The sequence below is a fragment of the Puma concolor genome, chromosome A1 (assembly GCF_028749965.1).
Source record: "Puma concolor isolate L17-30 chromosome A1, mPumCon1.1.hap2, whole genome shotgun sequence".
NCBI lineage: Eukaryota > Metazoa > Chordata > Mammalia > Carnivora > Felidae > Puma > Puma concolor.
The window spans coordinates 30,429,826-30,454,766 of NC_141667.1; the positions used below are offsets into that span (position 1 = coordinate 30,429,826).

A 24,941-nucleotide genomic window follows, 5' to 3' on the forward strand; every position below is an offset into this window, starting at 1 on the left:
ATGAAATCATATACTATGTTAAGTAAATACATTCTTATTCTTAGAAACATGAACTTTTAAAAGAGTATCAGAATTGAAAAGATATTTGATATCTTTCCAATTTAAAAAGAAAAAGCTTAAAATAAATTGCATTTCTATTTTATGTTAAAAGAATTTTACTACCTGAATTTATGTTAATACAAAGTTTTAAAGAATCTTTTTTTAAAGCACTCTACAAAGTATACCAACACATGGAAATCAGTACTTGGTCTGTGGAGTTTTTGGGGGGGGGGGGGGCATATAAGCAAAGCACTAAATAGTAGCTTTGAGTAATATTAAGTATTAGGACTTATTCTGCTTAACCCTCACAACAACCTTAAGAGAAAGATGTCTTATTATTCTCATTTTCTAGTGAAGTATCAGACTGAAATATTAAGGAAGTTACTCATCATTTTATAAGTGACAGACCTGGGCAAGGAGTTTATTGGACATGTACACAAAAGAACGACCACTGCATCTTTTTAAACATCAAGAAATGTGAAACAATCTGTCCAATTAACAGCATAAACTGGTTACATCGCAACAATGGAATACTATTATACAACACACTTACTGCGGTGATCTCTCTGCTGCCACTCTTGAATACTCTCTCCACAACTAAACTAGCATCCCAGATATTTCTGAAATAAAAAAATGTTTTAACAATTATGCCGTATAAACAAAACAATTACAATATGTACTAAATTCCTCTCTATGTATTTATTAAAGGACAGCAATGATTTCATTTAACATTTCATGAAGTTATCCAAAAGATGGAAAACAAGAAAATGTCTAAACCTGACATACCTAAGATATTTTACATAATACTGTCAAAGAAAAATCAAAACACGATGGGCAGTGAATTATAAACAAGAAAGCTTATAATGCAAAAACAAACTTATAAAGGAGTGCTGCAGTGTTTCACATTTTTGAGCAAATGATTGAAATGAAAGCATACATCTCAAATCTAAGACAAATACACAGCAGACAGGACAATTAACTAGATATGACAGACTAATTGCAAAAATGTTGTAATTCTTTATCCCTCCTTATACCTATCCTTTATGAGTTCGATGTGCCTTTCATAACAAGGAATATATTTCCCATTTTTCAATGGACTCTTTTTTAAAGTTTATTTTGAGACAGAGAGACAGAGAGAGAGAGAGAGAGAGAGAGCACGCACGCACAAGCAGGGGAGAGGTGGAGATAAAGGGAGACAGAGAATCCCAAGCAGGCTCTGTACCATCAGCACAGAGCCTGATACAGAGCTTGAGCTCACAAACCGTGAGATCATGACCTGACCTGAAATCAAGAGTTGGACGCTCAACCAAGTGAGCCACCCAGGTACCCCTGGATTCTATTTTTGAATCTAGGTTGGCCTGGAGACATTCCCCTCGTCCAGCAAATGAAGTGAAAGTGATGGTAAAGCCAAATCTAAACCCAGTTATCAAGAGGCTTTGCCAATTTCTACCCTTTTTCATGGGACCTTGCTACCACCAAGTAAATAAACCCCGGCTAACCTGCTAGAGGATGAAACCATGTGAAGAACCACCCAGCTGTCCCAGCAGATGCCATTCTAGACCAGCATACAAACATGACCCTAAACATGTGCGAATCCAAGACTAGCAGAGCTCTCTTCAACCTCAGGGCTGATTGCATATAAATGAGTGAGCCTAGCCAAGATCAGAACTGCCTAGCTGACTTGCAGACACATGTCACTGAGTTATGGGGTGGTTTGGAACACTACGTATTAATATGTACGTGTATACATATGCATATATGTAAACCACAGCAACAAATATAGGTGGTTATATGATAAAATAGTTAAACAATAGAATACAAGCTTATTAATGAACAAATGAACTAAAACTGTAAGTAAAATTTAATAGAAATAAATGATGGCCCAAATTTAGAGTTAAAAATATTCACACAAAATGGGACAAGGTGAGCAATAGTTGGGTTATTCCATACAAAACTTACCCCATGATTCGAGAAAAGTAGATGCAAATACCATTGTGTTTTCCAGAGTACACGATCTCTGGTGCAGCCATACAAGTCATACTTGCGGCCTGAGTTGCTGGATTTCCTGAAGCACACACTGGTGTTGACATGGCAGGAGGGTGTATACCTTGTATGCACATAATAAAGACAAACCTTTAAATTTAACCTTAAACAGTCAGAATTCTCAATAACACAAGCCTGCGTGTCTAGACCCAAAGGTAAGAATATTTACAAAAATACTAGTATAAACAGATATTGAATTTGGTTTTCCCTGAAAAGAAGAGACTCAGACTTGGATGGGTGCTCCCAGGTAGGCTTTCAAGTGTCAGCCTGCAGGATAAAAGGAAAGAAAGCTTGCAATCACTACTCCTTAAACTGGGAGTCAAACAGAGCTAATTATACAGATGACATGGCTAATTAAATCCTGGTACCCAAATAAGGAGCTTTCCAGGTACACAGCTAAAGGTGTTCCTATGCAAAGGCATTCATGGCCAAATATCAATACTTGCTTGGATGTGATTCGTATTAAATTACGATTTTCAAGACAATAGGGCAAGTTAATCTTTAACTAAGTATTAAGGATAATAACAGTGTTAGCTCTTCAAATAGTATAGCAATGTAAAATAAAGAACACAAGTACCTTGAGATGGTGTTCCCAGAAATGTTGGATTTGGGTATGAACTAGTACTAGGAATAGGAGAACCTGAAAAAAAGAATATAAAGATTTATAAAATAATTTCTCAATCTTTTAAATCTGATGAAATTAGAGAAGCTGTTTCTAAACACGAGTGAGGAGTGGTACCATCTGTGACATATTCAAGATTTAGAGACTACTCTTATTTCTCAGGAACTTTCTAACTATCTCCACTTTGGAAAACATTGAGGTGGGAGTTTAGTCATTAAATCATTCACCTTCTTCCTTTTGAATGTCAAACGAGTTCTGTAAATACACTGGTTATGTATTATTTGTTCTCTAACATAAAGAACTCAATGTTACCATATCATCACTTTCAAGAGTTGGACATCTATAGAATTATTCACCCAATAAAACAGTAGCAGTAAACAAGATATAGTGAAAAGGTTTGTTCGTTAAAATATGCTATATGGAAACTACATAGTTTCTAAAATTCAAACTATTAGAAATAGTCTCGGGGCACCTGGGTGGCTCAGTTGGTTGAGTGTCTGACTTTGGCTCAGGTCATGATCTTGCGGTTGGTGAGTTCAAGACCCCCATTGGGCTCTCTGCTCTCAGGACAGAGCTCACCTCTGCCTCCCTCTCTCTGTGCCCCTACCCCACTCTGTCTCTCTCAAAAATAAATAAAAACATTTAAAATTAAAAGAAAAAAAAAGAAATAGTCTCATTTTGGGGCACCTGGGTGGCTCAGTTGGTTAAGCGTCCGACTTTGGCTCAGGTTATGACCTCGCGATCCGTGAGTTCGAGTCCTGCATTGGGCTCTGTGCTGACAGCTCAGAAGCTGGAGCCTGCTTTGGATTCTGTGTCCCTTCCCCCATCTCTCTACCCTTCCCTCACTGGTGCTCTGTCTCTCAAAAATAAATAAATATTGAAAAAAAAAAAGAAATAGTCTCATTTCAATGTTTCATACTCACTAGCATAGACAGGAGACCCTAAGATGGGACCCACGTTACTTGGAGCAGGGAGAGTGGTTGGAAATCTCATCTGTGCTTCACCACCATACCTGTTTTTGTGACAAAAAAAGCTAATCTTATTCAGCGAAATTATCCACCTTAAAAGCTGGAATTGTTCCAAGTCTTGCTTAGCTCCCAAATAAATCCTTTAAACATTAGAGACTTCATGTATTGTGTTTATAATGCTTACATATAAGCATAGATTTATAATACTTAATAAATGTTGACTTGAATCTCTACCAGAAAGAATTATAAGGGACTCTAGCAATTTCTAAGAAGGGTCAGTACTATCCAGAATTTACTTAAGAGTATATGACACTGTAATTTTTATACAGATTATGGTTAGACAGCACTGGAAAAATTGTTTTAAACAAATCAGACTTCAAATTCTTATCTTTAGCTAAATATTTTCCAAATAAAAATATTTCTTTGATACCAAGTTTCCTTAAAGTGATTCAGAATCCCTCAATGCCAATGATACAAATAAAGCAGAGTCGGTAGAGTGTTTCAGGAAATACAAAAGATACAGTAACTGGAGTAGAAAGAGGTGAAAAAAGAATATTAGAAGTTACCTAGAGCAAGGGTAACAATTCATACATTGTGCTAATCTAGCAACTTCCATTAGTGTTATAATCTTTCCAGATTTCAACCTTTTGCAAAAGAATTTTAGTAACTTGCCTAAATACTTCCTCAACTGTTTGGCAAGCCCTTAAAAACCATCATGCTGGCCAATGCAACCACTTAAAAAAGTGGGCAAGAACAAAAGAAAACGGACATATACCTGAAGAAAGCCCGAGTAGCCCATGCAGATACTTCTCTGTCACAAGCAGCAGTGGAACAAGCAAGGATAAGGCAAGTTGCACAAGCCTGGTCTTCCTGTTTAAAAAAAAAAAAAAGTATCTTGCCTTATATTAAACATAAACATTTATTTATTATATTTTATTTTAAATGTTTATTTTGAAAGAGAGAGAGCATGAGCAGGGGAGGAACAGAGAGGGAGAGAGAGAATCCCAAGCATGCTCTGTGCTGTCAGCAGAGTCCTATGTGGGGATTGATCTCATGAACTGAGAGATCATGACCTGAGCTGAAATCCGAATGTGCCACCCAGGCGCCCCAAACATAAACATTTACAAAGAAGTTTTGGTTATTGCTGTACCCTGTGTTTAAGTCTGTGCCTAGCACAGAGCAGGTGCTCAATATATATTTGCTAAGTGAATGAGATCAGGTGGTATGAAAAAGGAGAAAATTTATCATAGGCACTATCATTAAAGGGTCCTTTCTTTTTCTTTTTATCTAGATTCTATTTTAGTTTATTCCCCTAATTTTTTTTCCTCATGGTCTTTTTACCTTTTAGAAAATAACAACAGTAGCTAATATCTATTGAGTACCTGTCACGTGCCAGGTACTATTTTAAGAGGACAACATATATCAATCCCCACATCATATACTACTATAATGCATACTTTTTGGTATGTATGTATGTATGTATGTATGTATGTATTTAGAGCAAGAGAAAGGGAGAGCACGTGCATGTGTGGGAAGGGCAGAGAGAGAGGGAGAGAATCCCAAGCAGACCCCACACTGTCAGCGCACAGCCCTATAAGGAGCTTCAGCTCACGAACTCTAAAATCATGACCTGAGCCGAAACCAAGAGTTGGAAGCTAGCCGACGGAGCCACCCAGGCGCCCCTATCGAATGCATGTTTTACACATGAAGAAACTGAAGCCCACAGAATTCAAGTACTCTGCCCTTGTGGTGGAGCTGGTGATTTGAATCCAGTGTCTCTGTATTTAACTTTGATCTGATATTCTTGATCTTAAGCTTTCTGAGTTTTACCTTGTCAATTGTAGCTGTGGCTCTGAAATACTAACGGCCCCATCACTATTGCCCCTAATTTTTTCCTCAGGTCATTGGCAAAAAAAAAAAAAGATTTGTTTGTAAATGCCTTGTGTTTTATAAGTTGGAACATCAGTCTCTTACTAGTATACTTCAATAAGAACTTATCAATAACAAATGAAAATCTGAGTTTACTGCATAAGCTTTACCTATTGATACTGCTCCCAAATATTAGTATATACATAGTGACTAAAGAAAGGAAGGCTGCTAAGATTGCCTGTTATAGTATTTTGATCCTAACTTACATAAAATTGAGCTTTGACTCCCATTGTTTCATTTTTTAAAATATATTTTTTTTAATTTTTTTTTTAACGTTTATTTATTTTTGAGACAGAGAGAGACAGAGCATGAACGGGGGAGGGGCAGAGAGAGAGGGAGACACAGAATCGGAAGCAGGCTCCAGGCTCTGAGCCATCAGCCCAGAGCCCGACGCGGGGCTCGAACTCACGGACCGCGATATCATGACCTGAGCTGAAGTCGGACGCTCAACCGACTGAGCCACCCAGGCGCCCCTTTAAAATATATTTAAAAAAAAAAATACAAATAATTACCTGATGTAATTTAAAGAACCTTTCAATTTCTTCTCCATCTCCACCCACATTACTCACAAGTAGATGCCTCAGTTGATCTACAGGTCTAAGTTTATGAAACATAAGACTCCCCTAAGAAGTTAAAAAAAAAAACCACATAAATACATAAATAATAGATTTATAGAGCATGGCTGGATCAACTGACCCTGATATTTTACTTAATAAAATCAATAAAACAAAACCCTTCAAGAATACCAAGCAAACCAGTCAAAAGGAACATCTACATTTCAATTCCCAATCTATACTAGATCTATACGTCCATAAACAAAATTAAAGAAGAAAACACTGCTCTGTAAGACACATGACATGTTCACAGGGCATGTACTATCACCAGGCATAAAACACAGGTTTATAAAATGTCGTATCTACAGAGCCAGAGCCTTTTAAATTAATTTGGGATTTATTCTTTGGTGAAGGTCAGTGTTTTCTTATTAGATTTAGAAAGTTCTGATATAGGTTCAAGTAAATACTCGAATTTAGAATATGATAAAAGCTGTCCCTCAGAGCAGAGGATTAAAGTTAGATTATCCATTAATCATGTTGGCATAAGTATGTCCATTTAGAAAAAAATGCTGGATCCTTAATCATACACCAAGATACACTCCAAACAGATCAAAGATTTAAATGACAAAATAAAACTATACTAGTACTGAAATAAACTATAGGTGAACTTTTTATACACCCCAGATGAGGAAGTTTTTGTTTTTGTTGCTAATTTCATAATTCCCAAAGATAACAGAAAATTTTGACTACTTGTATGTTTTATCCCTAGGGGAAAAATCTCAATAAACAAAATGAGAAACTAGGAAAAATATGACACTAAAATTACAAAAAGTCTCCTTAATAAAGAGCTTCTATAAATCAAAAAGAAAAAGAAAATTCGATAAAATAGGAAAAGATAGTTCATAGAAAAATAAACATTTAAAAAGACTGTCCATCTTACTCTTAATAAAATGATGTATTATAGTTGGGACAAGATGTAAGGAAATAGGCACTCAATATTCATCAATATTGAGTATATGCATATATGTATGAATACAGGGGAATCTGGCAACATTTATCAAAATTAGAAATGCACATATTCTTTGACCCAGCAGATGCAGTGCTACAGCTTTATTCATACAAACAGAAAATGATACATGCACAAGATTGTAGCATTACAAACAGCAAAAGATAATCCATTAATAGGGGCCTCATAAAATATGGCACATGCATATAAAAGAAAACCTTTCAAACACAAAATGAGAAAGTTCTTTATATGATTATATGGAAAGATCTCTAAAGTATATATCTGAAATACAAAAAACAAGATATAAAACAGTGTATAGAATACGCTACCATTATTTTATAGTTTGTACATCTGCACCTCTGGAAGGACACACAGATGCTGATGACATACATGGGTCTGTAGGGAAGGGACCTCAACTGCAAGGAAGGATTTCCTCTGCGTACTATGCCATTTGAATTTTGTTAACGCATTACTATTCAAAAAACAAATGCCAAGCAATGTTTCTAATAAGTGAGAATTATAAAAAACTTGGGTTATTTTATTTTATGCCACTCAACACTGGTACTAGAAATGCTGCTTTAGAAAAAGTATAACACTTTATAAATAAGTTTTTTGTTGCATTTTTGGTACTTAACAAATTATTCCTTAAGAATATCTTTAAGAGTAAAACTTCCTGAAGCACTTAAGTAAATGACTCTATTATGCAAATATTGCAGAATATCTTAACATTAAACACTGCTTCTTTTTTGACCCCACCTTAGGAGAACGTGTACATACCTGTGCTGAGAGGAGAACAAATTTCTTTGGAGGCAACATGTGCTGCTGTACCACAACTGGTGAGTCAGTTATGGGAATATGATCCTTATTTAAGGGTGTAATAATTTTATCTACTTTCAATTCATCTATTGCAGAGAGAGCCCATGAATGACCATCAACACGGGTTGTCATCTACACAGAAGAAATAAACATTTTATACCTGTTATTAAAGTTACATAAAGCAAAACCTTCTAAAAAGGAAAATATATAGGTCTAATCTCTAGGAAAATGCAGAATTTCATAAATTAATAACCCATGAATGTGAACATTCTCAAGTTTCTATTTAACGTTCTACTGTCTATTCCTCTAATAAGGCCATCTTCTATGACAATAATCTTTCATACTAGAAGGCAGAGGCAAAATTTTCTTATGATTAACTGTAAACAGGGGTGCCTGGGTGCCTCAGTCGGTTGTGTCCGACTCTCGATTTCAGCTCAGGTCATAATCTTGCAGTCATGGAGTGGAGCCAGCCCACACTGGCAGCATGGTGCCTGCTTGGGATTCTCTCTTGCCTCTCTCTCAAAAATAAATACATAAACTTCATTTAAAAAATAGATTAACTGTAAACAGTATTTACTAGGATTACAATTCTTTCAATAACCAAAAACTATATCCTACCATCTTTCCAGGATAGATTGGATAGGTTTAATACTTCCCTTTGCTGACATACAGATTTTTGTTCTCTTCTGAAGTTTTTGCTTTCTAAGCTACTTCCTTTTAAAGTGTTTTAATTTTCTAAAGTACTTTTATTATAAAAAATTTCAAACTTCTAAAAATGTTTAAAGCACAATAAATGTCTATATTCCCAATACCTGGATTCAATAACTATTAGCATTTTGCCATATATAAATATATATATATATATATTTTTTAACTGAACCATTTGAAAATGACATATGTCACTGCTATATACTTTTCCATGCATCTCCTAAAAATAAGGGTGTTTTCTTAGATAACCATGCTACTGTAACATTTAAGAATGTTAACAATAGCCTAATGCCCAGTCAATACAGAATTTCCCCATTGTTCTAATGTCTTATATAGCTGTTTTGGGGAGAGTATAATTTGGTTAAAGTCCATGCACTACACATTTATATTTGGTAACTGTTTTTCTTTTTAAAAGTCCATATTTGGGAACAAGTATTATACAAATGAAAGGATACGATGCATAGTATTTGCTAAAAAAAAATAACAGTTATCATTTTTAATCACTTATTGAGTGCTTCATATATGCCAGGCAGTATGCTGAGTGCTTTACACACATGAACTCATTTAATCCTACAACAAACCCACAAAGGTAGGTATTCTTATACCTATTATAGACAAAGTAATTGAGGGCCACAGATACATTAAACACTTTGAGCCACAGCTTTAAGGAAATGGGAGCCAGAATTCAAACCTGCACTTTCTAACAATGTGCTTCCATCAGGATAAGGTTTGTATCTTAATGAGTTCTGAATCCTCACAGTCTACCACAGGATGAGACACATAGTCAGTGCTCAGTAAAGCTTAAATAATGGGGAAAAAAAAAAAAAAGAATGAGAAAAATGCTTTTTGCTTCCATACCTACCCTCTACCCCAGCTCCCTGGGCCATGTCAGAAACTTGGAAGAGCCCATTCAAACCATGCCCCCATCCCTGGGGATGCTTTCTTCTTCCTGTCATCTACATACCTTTCCTGCTCCTCATAACTAAAAGGGCTTAAGTTTGAGAATAACCAGGAAGCAGTTGGCAGCAGCTGGAACCAAAAATGCCTTTAAAAAGATGATTCCAGGGGCGCCTGGGTGGCGCAGTCGGTTAGGTGTCCGACTTCAGCCAGGTCACGATCTCGCGGTCTGTGAGTTCGAGCCCCGCGTCAGGCTCTGGGCTGATGGCTCAGAGCCTGGAGCCTGTTTCCGATTCTGTGTCTCCCTCTCTCTCTGCCCCTCCCCCGTTCATGCTCTGTCTCTCTCTGTCCCCAAAAAAATAAATAAACGTTGAAAAAAAAAATTAAAAAAAAAAAAAGAGATGATTCCAAAAGGAGTATATTTATTTGGTTTGATCAGCATCCTCAGGGGCCAAGCAGCATGGGTTATGCGAGGGCATTTAGGATTAACAGATAGGGGTAAATAGGGGATACCAATGGGAAGGAGCATAGATGGCTCCCTTAGCCATACTCTTGGTGGCACTGGCCTCTCCTTAGCTCCTTCTATGCTGAGGGCTGAGATGAGCAGCCCAGGTATGGGACTGGGCCAAGGCAGGCCGGGGCGGCAAACCTTACCTAGGAACTCCGTGTCGACATCATGGAGTATGTGGTGATATCTGCTTTTAAAACACAACCATGTGTTTGTGTGTGTACATTTGTATATGCAGGGAAGAGATATGAAACAAGATGGGGAAAGGGTTGGTAATTCTTTAATTATGGGGGTTCGATTTATCATTCTATTTTTGTGCACGCTTGAAAATTTCTACAATTAAACAAATTTTTGAATGCAGGCAGAACTATAAATTAAAGGCATCATTAAGATAAAATTCTAAGTCATAACTATAGTGGATGGCCTCATAATTAAATAACTGAAAATCCAATATATTTAAATGGGACAAAAGTCATTTCAGAAAAAACATGCATTTTGGGGTACATTATGAAAACCATTCTAAAAGGGCTCCAGGGGCGCCTGGGTGGCGCAGTCGGTTAAGCGTCCGACTTCAGCCAGGTCACGATCTCGCGGTCCGTGAGTTCGAGCCCCGCGTCGGGCTCTGGGCTGATGGCTCAGAGCCTGGAGCCTGTTTCCGATTCTGTGTCTCCCTCTCTCTCTGCCCCTCCCCCATTCATGCTCTGTCTCTCTCTGTCCCAAAAATAAATAAACGTTGAAAAAAAAAATTAAAAAAAAATAAATAAATAAAAGGGCTCCAATGTCAAAACATAGTTTTAATGATTAACCAACCTCAGAGGAAAAACAAAGAATTAACAGAATTCACTTATTTTCGATTTCTAATCATATATGAGTATTCAAGATAAATATCACAACATAAAGATTCTTACAATTTTACTCTTCACTTAATATTATAAAATATATAAAAAGTTCCTTAAGATTCTCAGGATAACTTACCTGGGTTTCCATCATTGGCTTTTGGAAAGGAAATGTATCATGGTTAACACACCACAAAATGTCATTATCTTCATTTTCTGAGGCTGCCATCAGTAGAATACCTAAAGTTTAAAACACAAAATCTTATGGAATGCCAAATAATATGCATCCCCAATTACCTTAATTAGTAATATTAGTTACTACTAATATTAATACATATAACACATATACATAACGTGCATCACCATAAGTAAATAAGTTACAAAATAAACAAGAATTAATCCCCTAAAAGGACATATAATTATTGGTAGGGTAGAATCATCAAGTGTTCCAGATCTTCTACTTCATTTCTTTTGGGTAAACACTTTTTTCACATCTTAAAATTTCTATTTTTTTTCCCTAAATATAATTTATTGTCAAGTTAGCTAACATGCGTATATAGTGTATATAGTACAAGTATACACTTGTATACTATAAGTGTATTTGTACACTTATAGTATATAAGCGTACATAGTGTGCTCTTGGTTTCGGGAGTAGATTCCCATGATTCTATTATTTTTTAGTGTTTATTTTTGTGAGAGAGAGAGAGAGAGAGAGAGAGAGAGAGAGAGAGAGAGAGACACTGGGGGAAGAGCACAGAGAGAGAGGGAGACATAGAATCCAAAACAGGCTCCAGGCTGTGAGCTGTCAGCATACAGCCTGATGTGAGGCTCAAACCCATGAACCAGGAGATCATGACCTTAGCCAAGGTCGGATGCTCAACCAACTGAACCACCCAGGTGCCCCTTAAGTTTTCTATTTTAAAAGTGTTTGCTTATTTATTTATTTTGAGAGAGAGCACAAGTGGGGGAGGGGCAGGGAGAAAGAGGGGGAGAGAGAATCCCCAGCAGGCTCTAGGCTCAATGCAGAGCCTAATGTAGGGATTGATCTCATGCCCGTGAGATCATGATCTGAGCTGATATAAAGAGTCAAATGCTCCTCACTCTTTGCAAATGACATGACACTCTATATGGAAAACCCAAAAGATCCCACCAAAAAACTGCTAGAATTCAGCAAAGTTGCAGGATATAAAATCAATGCACAGAAATCAGTTGTATTCCTATACACCAACAATGAAGCAACAGAAAGAGAAATCAAGGAATCGATCCCATTTACAATTCCACCCAAAACCATAAAATACCTAGGAATAAATCTAACCAAAGAGGTGAAAAATCTATAGAAAGCTTATGAAAGAAATGGAAGACACAAAAAAATGGAAAAATATTCCATGCTCCTGGATAGGAAGAACAAATATTGCTAAATGTCAATACTACCCAAAGCAATCTACATATTCAATGCAATCCCTATCAAAATAACACCAGCATTCTTCTTAGAGCTAGAACAAACAATTCTAAAATTTGTATGGAATCAGAAGACCCCAAATAGCCAAAGCAATCTTGAAAAAGAAAACCAAAGCAGGAGGCATCACAATCCCGGACTTCAAGCTGTATTACAAAGCTGTAATCATCAAGACAGTATGGTACTGGCACAAAAACAGACACTCAGATCAATGGAACAGAAAAGAGAACCCAGCAATGGATCCACAAATGTAAGACCAACTAATCTTTGACAAAGCAGGAAAGAATATCCAATGGAATAAAAATAAAGACAGTCTCTTCAGCAAGTGGTGCTGGGAAAACTGGACAGCGACATGCAGAAAAATGAACCTGGACCACTTCCTTACACCACACACAAAAATAAACTCAAAATGGATGAAAGACCTCAATGTAAGACAGGAAGCCATCAAAATCCTTGAGGAGAAAAGGCAAAACCTCTTTGATCTTGGCCGCAGCAACTTCTTACCCAACACATCTCCAGAGAGAAGGGAAACAAAAGCAAAAATGAACTATTGGGACCTCAGCAAAGGAAACAATCAGCAAAACTAAAAGGCAACCAACTGAATGGGAGAAGATATTTGCAAACGATGTATCAGATAAAGGGTTAGTATCCAAAATCTATAAAGAACTTCTCAAACTCCACACCCAAAAAACAAATAATCCAGTGAAGAAATGGGCAAAAGACATGAATAGACACTTCTCCAAAGACATCCGGATGGCCAACAGACACATGAAAAAATGCTCAACATCACACATCATCAAGGAAATACAAATCAAAATCACAATGAGATACCACCTCACACCTGTCAGAATGGCTAACATTAACAACTGAGGCAACAACAGATGTTAGCAAGGATGTGGGGAAAAAGGATCTCTTTTGCACTGCTGGTGGGAATGCAAACTGGTGCAGCCACTCTGGAAAACAGTATGGAGGTTCCTTTAAAAATTAAAAGTAGAACTACCCTATGACCCAACAACTGCACTACTAGATATTTATTCAAGGGATACAGGTATGCTGTTTTGAAGGGCCACATGCACCCCAATGTTTATAGCAGAACTATCAACAATAGCCCAAGTAGGGAAAGAGTCCAAATGTCTATCGATGGATGAATGGATAAAGATGTGGTATATATATACAATGGAGTATTACTGAGCAATCAAAAAGAATGAAATCTTGCCATTTGCAACTACATGGATGGAATAGAGGGTATTATGCTAAGCGAAATTAGTCAGAAAGACAAATATCATATGACTTCACCCATATGAGGCCTTTAAGACACAGAACAGATGAACACAAGAGAAGGGAAGCAAAAATAATATAAAAACAGGGAGGGGGATAAAACATAAGAGACTCTTAAATATGGAGAACAAACAGAGGGTTGCTGGAGGGGTTGTGGGAGAGGGGATAGGCTAAATGGGTAAGGGGCATTAAGGAATCTACCTCTGAAAGCATTGTTGCACTATATCCTAACCTGGATGTAAACTAAAAATATAAAATTAAATAAAAAAAAAAAAAAAAAAAGATGCTCAATCAACTGAACTACTAGGTACCCCAACATCTTAAAATTTCTAAAGTTAGGATATAGTTTGTAATCCATGGGCTTATGAATTAATTATTAACTTTAAAAAAGCATATTTAGTACATAAAAATGTTGTCACTTTCAGTCAATGGTATCTAATATTCAATGAAATAGAAATTCATGTACTGGTTATTCCAAACACATCATGAATAAAAATGATGAAGCTAAACTAGTGGAAAGGCAGAGATAAAAAAGACTATAAAAGCATCATCTCAGCAATACTAGTTGACATGACAGTTTGATTTTGAAATTTAGTCTGCTGTGCTCAATTCCAGCCCCTCCCGCTAACTTCTTTCCTTTATATTGACTTTAGTGACATCAGTCTTAAGTCCATTAAGGTTCTAGGTTTTAAAACCATAATTAAGGTAAAAAACTAAAACATTCTAAATTTTATTGGAAAATTTGTTATTTTCAAATGGCTCAAAAGACATTCTAATTTTAATAATTAAAAAAAACCAATCTTAAATCTGATAGTATTTCAGAATTTACCTTTACTGTAAAGTGCTTTATGTACTTTTGAAGGTTTTTCCACTGTTGAAGATGCTGAGAATCCAGGAGGTAAGCGAACGTGAACCAGTGTCAATGTGTTAGGTCGTGCTAATGGCTGTCTGAATGGACAAGTGCTGAAATATAACCTTACACCTGATGATGGAGTAAAATTATACATCAGTAACAGAAAATGAAAATCCCGAGGTATATGTGTTATTGAAGCAATTCCACAGAGTAACACCAGACACCTGTTAAAGCCACACATCACTTTCCTGACTGATGCAAAGTCCTCATGTGTAATATGACCTGAAGTAGATTTCTAAGAAGCTGTCACTTGGAACTGACAGGTGAATCAACACATTTTAGTAGAAAGAATCTGCAATTTTAAGCCAAGGCAGTCCTCGTTCCTATTCAGGCTCTGTCACTGAATATTAGCCACTTTACTTTTTAGGCCTAGCTTTACATCTATAAAATGAGGAGAAAGAACCAGGGAAAAATTTCTAATTTTCAAAATCTTTAACTTAATGAGTTATTAATATTGCTTGATAATTAATACACAAGTAAAAATATATTTCTAATAATAATTTTCCAAATCTGAAGATTATCAAGTTCTAACAGCAATAGCAGACATATGAATTAAACAACATACCTGCATGTGTGACTGCCAGTAACTGACAATCCAGCGATTCAGAATTTTCAATCACTGCTATTTGAACAATTGGCTTAAAAACAGAACGATCTATGGTCCTACAAGAAAGGAAAAAAACTAAAGTTTATTTTTAAAATGGTCTACTAAACATCAAATATGCTAAAATAAGACTAACTTCTTAGAAAATTAATACAACAGCAGCAAGCGCCAGCAAAACCCCCTGAATATGAGTTTACATTAACATTGTTACAAGTAACCCTTTTCTGAAAGATCATAAAAGACTAATTCCATTGGGTAAATGGTTAATGAGGAACAAGGGGTTCTCAGAGCATCAAATTATCATTGTAAAGATTACCACTAATTAAAAAGAAGGAAAAATGAAACTTTATAACAGAGAGACCTGGTAAACAGCACCTTAGCCAAGTATTCCATAGTGCAAAAACTGGTAATGGGTACCTACTGATGTAACACTACAAGGAGTTCACATCATCTATGTAATACTGGCCGAAAAAAAAAATTGTCTATTTTTTTAATCTAATGACAATGAAAAAGACAAACACAGAAAATGAGATATTCTACAAATAAGATTCCAGCACCGCACCAAATGTAGGGAAAAAGAAAGACAGTGAGACATCTGTTCTATGTCAATAAGACAAATGACCAATGTAATTCACGGGCTCTGACTGAATCTGGAGAAAAATGAAAAGAAAAACTGTTACGAAAGATTTCTGGGACTATTAAGTAATTTAATATGAACTGTATAATTACAAGATAGTATCACAAAATTATTAATTATTTTAGGTGTGGAATTGGTATTGTGCTTATATAAGAGAGTTGGGAAATGAAGGCTGAAGGATGTAAGGAGGAAAGTCATGTCAAGTCATGTCTGCAAGTTACTTTCAAGTAGTTCATAAGAAAGAAAGTCAGCAAATAAGGGAAAATGGTTAACAACTGTTAAATTTGGATAAAGGGTGTATCAGTTTTTACCATGCTGCTCTTCTAGTTTTTCTGGGATTTGAAAACAATTCAAAAAAAAAAAGAAAAAAGAAAAAGAAAAAAAAAGTCGGGAGCTGAAAAAGGAAAAACTTTGTTTTAGATGGTCTGCCTTGAGAATTTTTTTTGTCACTGAAAAGCAAAGAAAACATTGATTTTTCACTAGGATATCTCAATGCAGCAATGACCCAAGCACACAGAAAACTGAAGCTGAAAATTTGAGGCCTTTGTTATAAGAGAATTTTCTCACTTGAGCTAAATTAGTTGTGATACATGTAAATCATAGTGTATAGTGTCTGAAGACTTGGCTGTAGCCTTGATTCTAGTATTTATTGAGGAGTCACACTTCAGATAAATCATCACACTCATTAGTTTTAGTTTCCTCAAGAATACAATGCGGACAATACGACTGTAAAGTTCCTGTATTCCCAAAGGGCACTTGTGTCAATTATCAGACCAACTAATCTTATACAACGCAGGCCTGTTAAAAGGTTGGAGTGTTTACAAGTGGGGAACTTTGAGGCATGTAGTTTCTTAGTCATAACTCCTGTAATTGCCTGTACAGACAACCTAAACATGTCAAACTGTACTTTACACTGTAAAACCAGTCTGCCTTGTTTCAAACCATCCAACTTCAGAATTAAGAGTCTTTCTCTAGTAGCTCAAACAGAGCCTCCAATGTCATCTCCTTCAGCATTCCTGATCTTTTAGAGATATTTTGAAGAGAAAAGAATCTTAGTATGCTGTACACAAATAGCTTAACTATGCCTGTAAATGAAATGTCTGACAATAAATTACATATTACCTAGCAATGTTTCCAGCAGCAGAGACAATAGAATTCTGCGAAACTGAGGCAACTCTGCTCATTCCTTGTCCATCGTGGCCCAAATCATAAACCTGTGAATAAAAAATTGTACCCACTTAAACATAACTATAACCCATGTGTACTTTACAAAATAATCTTTTAAGAATATTTTATTAAAGAGACTCCTCCTTTTCAGGGATCCTTTAATTGTGGCACTTCAAACAGATTTGGTAACATTCAGAGATTTAAAATTTCACAATAAAGGGACCCTGAGAAGTAGTTTTTTTTAAAGAATTTTTTTTAACGTTTATTGATTTTAGAGACACAGAGAGAGACAGAGCCTGAGCAGGGGAGGGGCAGAGAGAGAGGGGAGACACAGAATCGAAGCAGGCTCCAGGCTCTGAGCTGTCAGCACAGAGCCTGACGTGGGGCTCGAACTCACAAACCATGAGATCATGACCTGAAGTCAGATGCCTAACTGACTGAGCCACCCAGGCACCCCGAGAAGTAGTTTTTTAAAAAGGCACACAGTCTATAGGAAAAGGCTAAGAGTAACTGAATCTCCTTCTTAAAAACAGGGATGTTCTTCCCCCCCACTTAAATGGCAGTGTAATATTAATACTTACCTGTATTACTCCTTTCTCAGATCGTGTATATAAAATATTTCTAGAATTATCAATTGCAATTTGAAGAATAGGATCTATAAGACAAAAAAAACTCTACATTATTCTTATTTCTTCATCCAACATTTAATGACTGTTTACTATATGTTAGAAACACAGAAATAATTATACTCAGTGTGTTCAAGAAACTTCCAGTTTAGTCTAATGAATCACTGTGTGAAGGGAAAAAGCTTAAAACTTCAGTCACAATGTTTTTTGAATGTATTTATCTTATCTCACTAGTTTTTAATTATTTCACCTGCCTAAATCTCTAATTCTATTAAAAACTCAGATATATTCATTTACTCATATTCAATTTCTTCTAGACAGACAAAACATGTATTAGAGGTTTCTCTCTCTCTCTCACATATACACAGTATTCGTTTAAGTACATACAGCTGTTTTAGACCCACGCTCTGTGATGCTACATTCATAGGAACTTGGGAATAAAACCAACACTATTTTATAATCTCTTCTTCCTTTAAACACCTTATGAATATATACCAAATGTTATTTATTTTTTTTTTAATTTTTTTTTTCAACGTTTATTTATTTTTGGGACAGAGAGAGACAGAGCATGAACGGGGGAGGAGAGAGAGAGAGGGAGACACAGAATCGGAAACAGGCTCCAGGCTCTGAGCCATCAGCCCAGAGCCTGATGCGGGGCCCGAACTCAAGGACCGCGAGATCGTGACCTGGCTGAAGTAGGACGCTTAACCGACTGTGCCACCCAGGCGCCCCCCAAATGTTATTTAATAAGACAAACTTTCAGTTAAGAATGAGAATTTCTGGGGGCACCTGGGTGGCTCAGTCAGTTTAGTGCCCAACTCTTGATCTGGGCTCAGGTCATAATGTCATGGTTTGTGAGTCTGAGCCCTAAGTCAGGCACAAGTGCAGAACCTGCTTGGGATTCTCTGTCTCTGTCTCTGCTCCCCCAGCCCCAAAATAAATAAGCATTAAAAAAAAAAAAAAAAAAAAAAAGAATTTCTGAAGAAAACTGTGAAGTCAACAATCTGTTAAAAAAAAAACTGTTTGCCAAATTTATTGTTTTCTACTTACCATCTTCTGAGAATGTAAACTGTAGCAATGAAGGAACAAGGAAAGAAAGTGCACTCTTTGAGTGGTTTATTTTCCTACATCTTTGGCTAAACCAACCTGCTTCTGCCTTAAAAGGAAAAATTGAAAGAAGGAAGACCTGTAAATGTAGGTACACCCATCAAAGCAACTACCATATACCCATGTGTACAAAAATCCTCAGATGGCAATGAAATACCAACAACTGTCAATAGACATACTATTCAGAATATTGTTTAGTCCTTTAATTAAAAACAGAAAATGTAGTTAGCCATAATCATATCACTGCTCTCAATGAAATCAGCTATTTCAAAACCTCACAGTGCTGTTAATACACCCATATTTTAGTTATCTTAAAAATTCTTTTATTTAAAAGCAGTAAAGCAAGGGCACATGGGTGGCTTGGTAGGTTAAGCATCCAACTTCGGTTCAGGTCATATCTCAGGGCTTGTGGGTTTGAGTCCTGCGTCGGGCTCTGTGCCGACAGCTCAGAGCCCGGAGCCTGCTTCAGATTCTGTATTTCCCCCTCTCTCTGCCCCTCCCCACCCCTCTCAAAAATAAATATTTAAAAATAGGGGCACCTGGGTGGCTTAGTTGGTTAAGCATCTGACTTCAGCTCAGGTCATGATCTCGCAGTGTGTGAGTTTGAGACCTGCATCAGGCTCTGGGCTGACAGCTCGGAGCCTGGAGACTGCTTCGCATTCTGTGTCTCCCTCTCTCTCTGCCCCTCCCATGCTCATGCTCTCTCTCAAAAATAAATAAATGTTAAAAAAATTTTTTTTAATTTTTTTAAATAAATAAAAGTAGTAAAGCAAGTAAGTGCAGTTTATAAGAGCTCAAAGAACACAGGAGAGAGGTACCTGTATCATCTCTTCCCACTTCAGCTAAAAAGAAATTTTAACAACAGCAGCCATCACAATCACAATCTACAGTGTACTTCTCAATGACTGACTTTTGCCACACAAGACCTTTTTTTTTTTTTTTAGTATTTATTTTTGAGAGGGGGAGACAGAGGTCAAGCAGGGGAGGGCAGAGAAAGAGGGAGACACAGAATCCAAAGCAGGCTCCAGGCTCTGAGCTGCCCACACAGAGCCCAATGCAGGGCTCAAACTCTTGAACCACGAGATCATGATCGAGCCGAAGTCGGACACTCAACCAACTGAGCCATCCAGGTGCCCCTCCCTACTTTTTTGATAATGAACAAAGCCAAGTAAGAGATACTATGTAATATAAAAAACACAGCTGACCAGGGTTGTTGTCCTAGCTCTGCCACTAATTATGTGACTCTAAGAATGTTACTTTATCAGTTCCCTAACATTTACCTTATGAAAAAGGCAGTAATACAATAGGGATAAGACAAAAAAGGGCATTTCAGAGTAGAGAAAACATACATGACCAAAAATACATGAAAAGATCCTCCCTCAACTCAACCAGAAAAAAAAAAAAAATTTCCCTCTAATCACATCAGCCAAAATTAGTAAATTTGATAATAGTAGCATTAGTGGGGGTTGGTGGTGGGGTACATTCACAGAAGCTTGCTAAGAGTCTAAAACTCTTAGAGGGCAATATGAAAACATGAAAATACAATTTTAAATGCATATACTCTATAACCCAACCATTAGAATTAAAAGTCTCTAAACAAAAAAGTATCTACACATATACAACGGAGGCCTGCAAAAGCATTATTTGTGAAGAGAGAAACTGAAAACTTAGAAGTCCATCAAGAAAGGATTTGCTAAGGGGCGCCTGGGTGGCTCAGTCAGTTGAGCATCTGACTCCTGATTTTGGCTCAGGTCATGATCTCACAGTTCATGAATTCGAGCCCAAATTCAGGCTGCACTGACAGCACAGACCCTGCTTGGGATTCTCTCTCTCCCCCCCCCCCTTTTTCAAAATAAATTTTTAAAAAATTAAAAAAAAAAAAGAAGAAAATTGTTAACAATTGTCTGCATCTTACAGACAAATATGCAGTAATCACAAAGCAACGATTTAGTGAGAAGCCAATTATGTAACAATAAGTAATAACCTAAGTAAAAGCATAAAGTACATTATGTAATTGTATACGTGTGTGTGTGTGTGTGTGTGTGTGTGTGTATGTATATATATAGACATACTTACATAAATACATAGCTATAGTTACAATTATCAGTGGATCATTTTCTAAAAAAATAATATTCAGAACTGATAATGCTATTTATTTCTAGAAGAGAAGACTGGGTTTCATAGGCATGGTATAGTCATGGAAGACTATGGTTTTAACTGTATGTATGAATACTTTCCCTAAGAATTTATTAGTATGCTTATATAATTAGAAAACAAAAGCAAAAGCTATCCCTAAAAATGAAAAAAATCAAGAGAGACAAAAAAATGTTTATAAATGCTAGACTTACTTGGTATGCTACTTCATATAAACAGCCGTCCTTTCCAGCCAAGAAAATTCTGCCATTATCAGTGGAAGTTATTGTTAAAAGGTAAGTATTATCAGTGGGAAGAGAATATAAGGGATCTGGAAGCAACTGCATTCCACCACACATACTGTCATTAAGAACTCCAGAACCTATTTTTTTTTTTAAAGAAAGAACACAGGAATCAGCTTATGAGCTTGTTTAAAGTTTGAGACAATCACTGCATTATCTTCAGAATTGTTATTTTTACTGAATTCTTATTGATCTATCCAAAAGCTTGTAGAACATAATTTTTAAATTACTGTAAAAAGTCTGATACAATTTATTCAAGTTAAATAGAACCTATAATACGTACATACATAAAAAATTTATAACATATAATAAGTTTAATATATGTAACATTATACAACATCAAAAACTCTCCCAAATTATTAAATTTTACAAACAAGCCTAAGGATGTGATAGTAATAATCATTAATTTGAGTCACTGAAATTCAACATTTCACCCAGATTGCCACAATGCAAAAGAAACCACTGAATGTACTAGTAATAAACCAAGGTCTTCTTATGTTAAAGGAAAGATTGTACATTTCGGTATTGTGTATGTTAAAATGGCTATTCAAAAAACTAGAAACGAAGAAATTGAAAGCACTACTGGAAAAACTCGCTAGTGTCAACTGTTTCTCTTTTACTATCATTTTATATTGTACATTTAAGGAGTGTATGTTAATATGGTAAACGTATTCAAAATACTTGTTTGGTGAAGCTACTAACCTGAAAGGTACCATCCCTGTGGGGACATATTATTTTGCTATGAGCAAATAGTCTGGAAAGTTAACTTAGTCAAAAACATTAGCTTTTAATTATATTAAACTGGCTAACATGTTTATTTTAAAAATACCACATATGGATTGCTATACCTGTTTGTAAATTAGCATAGCTAAGTCCAAGAATCACTATATCCACAGGGGTTGCCAAAACCAGCAGGTGCCGTACATGAGGTTGAAAGATGCCTAAGATAGAGGAGACATGGGTTAGGGATTATTCCAAAAAACTCCACTTACACTATTTAAGCACTAATAGACCATGGTTTTACCATTACATCCACATCCACTATCTAAGCATTAATAGACTAATGGCTTTATCATTAAAATGAACTAGTGATTAAATAGTACATGAAGAGGACACCTTGGCTGAATCAGTGGGTAAAGGATGCGACTCTTGATCCTGAGGTCGTGAATTCAAGCCCCACGTTGGGTGTGGAGCCTACTTAAAAAAAAAAACCAAAAATCATTTAAATAGTATATGAAATGTCTGAACTCACTTTAATTTGATGTTAAAATATTACTACCTGTGATCATTTAAATAAGTAAATAGTAATACAAAAAAGAACGATATTAAAAAAGAAACACTTCAGGGGCACCTGGTTGGCTCAGTCAGTTAAGCGATAGACTCTTGGTTTCAGCTCAGGTCTTGATCTCACGGTTCTATTTTTTTTTTTTAACGTTTATTTTTATTTTTGAGAGACACAGCATGAGTGGGCAGGGGGAAGGGGCAGCAGAGAGAGAGGGAGACACAGAATCTGAAGCAGGCTCTAGGCTCAGAGCTGTCAGCACAGAACCTAACGTGGGGCTTGAACCCACAAACCGTGAAATCATAACCTGAGCCGAAGTCAGATGCTTAACTGAGTGAATGACCCAGGAACCCCATGATCTCATGGTTCTTGAGACTGAAGCCCACATCATGCCCCACACTAACAGCAAGGAGCCTGCTTGCGATTCTCTCTCTCCCTCTTTCTCTAACCTACCACTCCTCTCGTGCAAGCTCTCTCTCTCAAAAAAAAAACTTTAAAAAAATAAAAGAAGCACTTCAGTATTTAATGCCATTTAAAATCAGCATTACATGGTGCACCTGAATGGCTCAGTCAGGTAAGGGTCCGACTCTTGATCTCAGCTCAAGTCATGATCTCAGTTTGTGAGTTCAAGCCCCATGCTGGGCTATGCATTGAAAGTGTGGAGACTGCTTGGGATTCTCTCTCTCCCTCCTTCTCTGGCCTCCCCGCCTCCGCTGCATGCATGCACATGTGCTCTCTCTCAAAATAAATTTTAAAAACTGTATTAAAAAAAACCTTTTAATTCCAAAATCAGAATGGCATAAAATAGTCTGTTTATTAAAATATAAAGCTTCCTATTTGTACACCCACATTCACAGCAGCATAATTCACAGTACCTAAAGAGTGGAAGCAATCCAAGTGTCCACTAACAGATGAATGGATAAACAAAATGTGGTCTACATATACAATAAAATAGAATATGATCCAGTCTTTAAAAAGGAAATTCAGACACATACTGTAACAGGAATGAATCTTAAGATCATTATAAGTGAAATAAACCAGTCACAAAGAAAAAAATACCATATAATTCCACTTACGTCAGATGCCTATAGTCAAATTCATAGAAACAGATATGAGTTCATATATTACATGAGTTTCCCAGATGAATTTATATATCAAAATCAGATAATTTATAGTTTCAGAGGGGACATTACCAAGTGCAAGCTTTTTTAAAAATTCATGCTGAGGTACTGTTTAACTTTATTTTCTTTTTATGGTATTAAGAAATGCGTACAGGCACGAGATGACACGTCATGTTACAATGTCCAAAAACAGTGCCTTACTGATAGGAATAAAAGGAAATATATCTTATGTTACAATTATGGACATCTCTTCATGTATATACCTTTGGCCTGCTTAAACGTATATAATGCCACAGAAAGTACAAAACTTTTACTTTCACTGATGAACACTGAGGGGTACAAAAGTCAGCTTTGTGTATCAAGCTTCCAGTCAGTTAGGCTGAAGGCACAGATCTTCCACCTAATGAACTCAAAATATACCTGATATTTCATGAAAAACTGACTTAAAAAGCCTAAACTTTATGAAAACTTATGTTTTCCTTAATAGAAGCCTTATCTCAAAGTATTCAGTCACCAGGCGATGCCAAAGAAGTCATCTCTGATTACAGAAACTCTAGTGAAGTAGGAATTCTATGGATGATGGAGTTGGTTTACGACTTTGAGTAAAGAAAGGTAAGGAAAGTAGTATCTTGTCAAATGATGTCATCTTCTCTAAATCTCTCATCGTTTATTCAAGTATTTTGCAACAGAAAATGGTAGAAATGGAAGCCATCTCCCTTCAGGATGCAGCAAGGTTAAATGACTGACATTTCTTCCTTTTGTCAACCTTCACTTCTTATCTATAAAGTGCATTATCTTATTAGCACCTTTTAGAAATTAACATAAGTTGTTTAGGTCTGTGGACCAGTTCCAAATTTCACTACTTTTGAATGAAAAAGTTTTAAGGTTTTGAAAAAGTTTTGAAAGAAAAAGTGTAATACTTGTGCACAAATATAAGCACTTAAGATCCTTTGCTAACCCATCTGCTTTTGCTGCTTTGAAGAAACTCAACAGAACCATACATAACTCACTGCATTTTTACAAAGGCATGCTTTGGCACTGAAAACTTGGCCAATGGTACCTTCAACTTCTAAGGCAACTTCAATGACAGTATGAATTGGTACCTTTTCAAGAGATGTTGGTTCAGAAATGAAAATACAAAGCTCTTCTCTTCTACTGCAAAGTCCACTGGCTTTCCAGAAGTAATTGACTAAGGGTGTTTGGGTGGCTCAGTCAGTTAAGCATCCAACTCTTGCTTTCGACTCAGGTCATGATCCCAGGGTTGTGGGAATGATCCCCATATTGGGCTCGCACAAAGCATGGAGCCTGCTTAATATTCTCTCTCTCCCTCCCTCTCCACCTGCCCCTCCCGTCGCTTGCACACTCTCTAAATAAATAGACAGAACTGAC

At 36.4% G+C, this 24,941-nt stretch overlaps 1 protein-coding gene across 1 annotated transcript in view; it reads right to left on the reverse strand.

The window, feature by feature from the left end:
- NUP155 (nucleoporin 155) overlaps positions 1 to 24,941 on the reverse strand; it is a 74,262-nt gene that overhangs the window by 37,107 nt on the left and 12,214 nt on the right. Inside the window, exons 5-19 of the mRNA XM_025924210.2 lie at positions 21,998 to 22,090; positions 21,063 to 21,229; positions 18,658 to 18,763; positions 17,563 to 17,636; positions 16,937 to 17,028; positions 15,139 to 15,236; positions 14,490 to 14,642; positions 11,066 to 11,166; positions 7,939 to 8,109; positions 6,114 to 6,224; positions 4,448 to 4,542; positions 3,628 to 3,716; positions 2,660 to 2,722; positions 1,999 to 2,146; positions 593 to 659 (exon numbers count right to left, since the gene is read on the reverse strand). Coding sequence (XP_025779995.1) covers positions 593 to 659; positions 1,999 to 2,146; positions 2,660 to 2,722; positions 3,628 to 3,716; positions 4,448 to 4,542; positions 6,114 to 6,224; positions 7,939 to 8,109; positions 11,066 to 11,166; positions 14,490 to 14,642; positions 15,139 to 15,236; positions 16,937 to 17,028; positions 17,563 to 17,636; positions 18,658 to 18,763; positions 21,063 to 21,229; positions 21,998 to 22,090 — 1,628 coding nt within the window. The remainder of the gene's footprint in view (positions 1 to 592; positions 660 to 1,998; positions 2,147 to 2,659; positions 2,723 to 3,627; positions 3,717 to 4,447; positions 4,543 to 6,113; positions 6,225 to 7,938; positions 8,110 to 11,065; positions 11,167 to 14,489; positions 14,643 to 15,138; positions 15,237 to 16,936; positions 17,029 to 17,562; positions 17,637 to 18,657; positions 18,764 to 21,062; positions 21,230 to 21,997; positions 22,091 to 24,941) is intronic.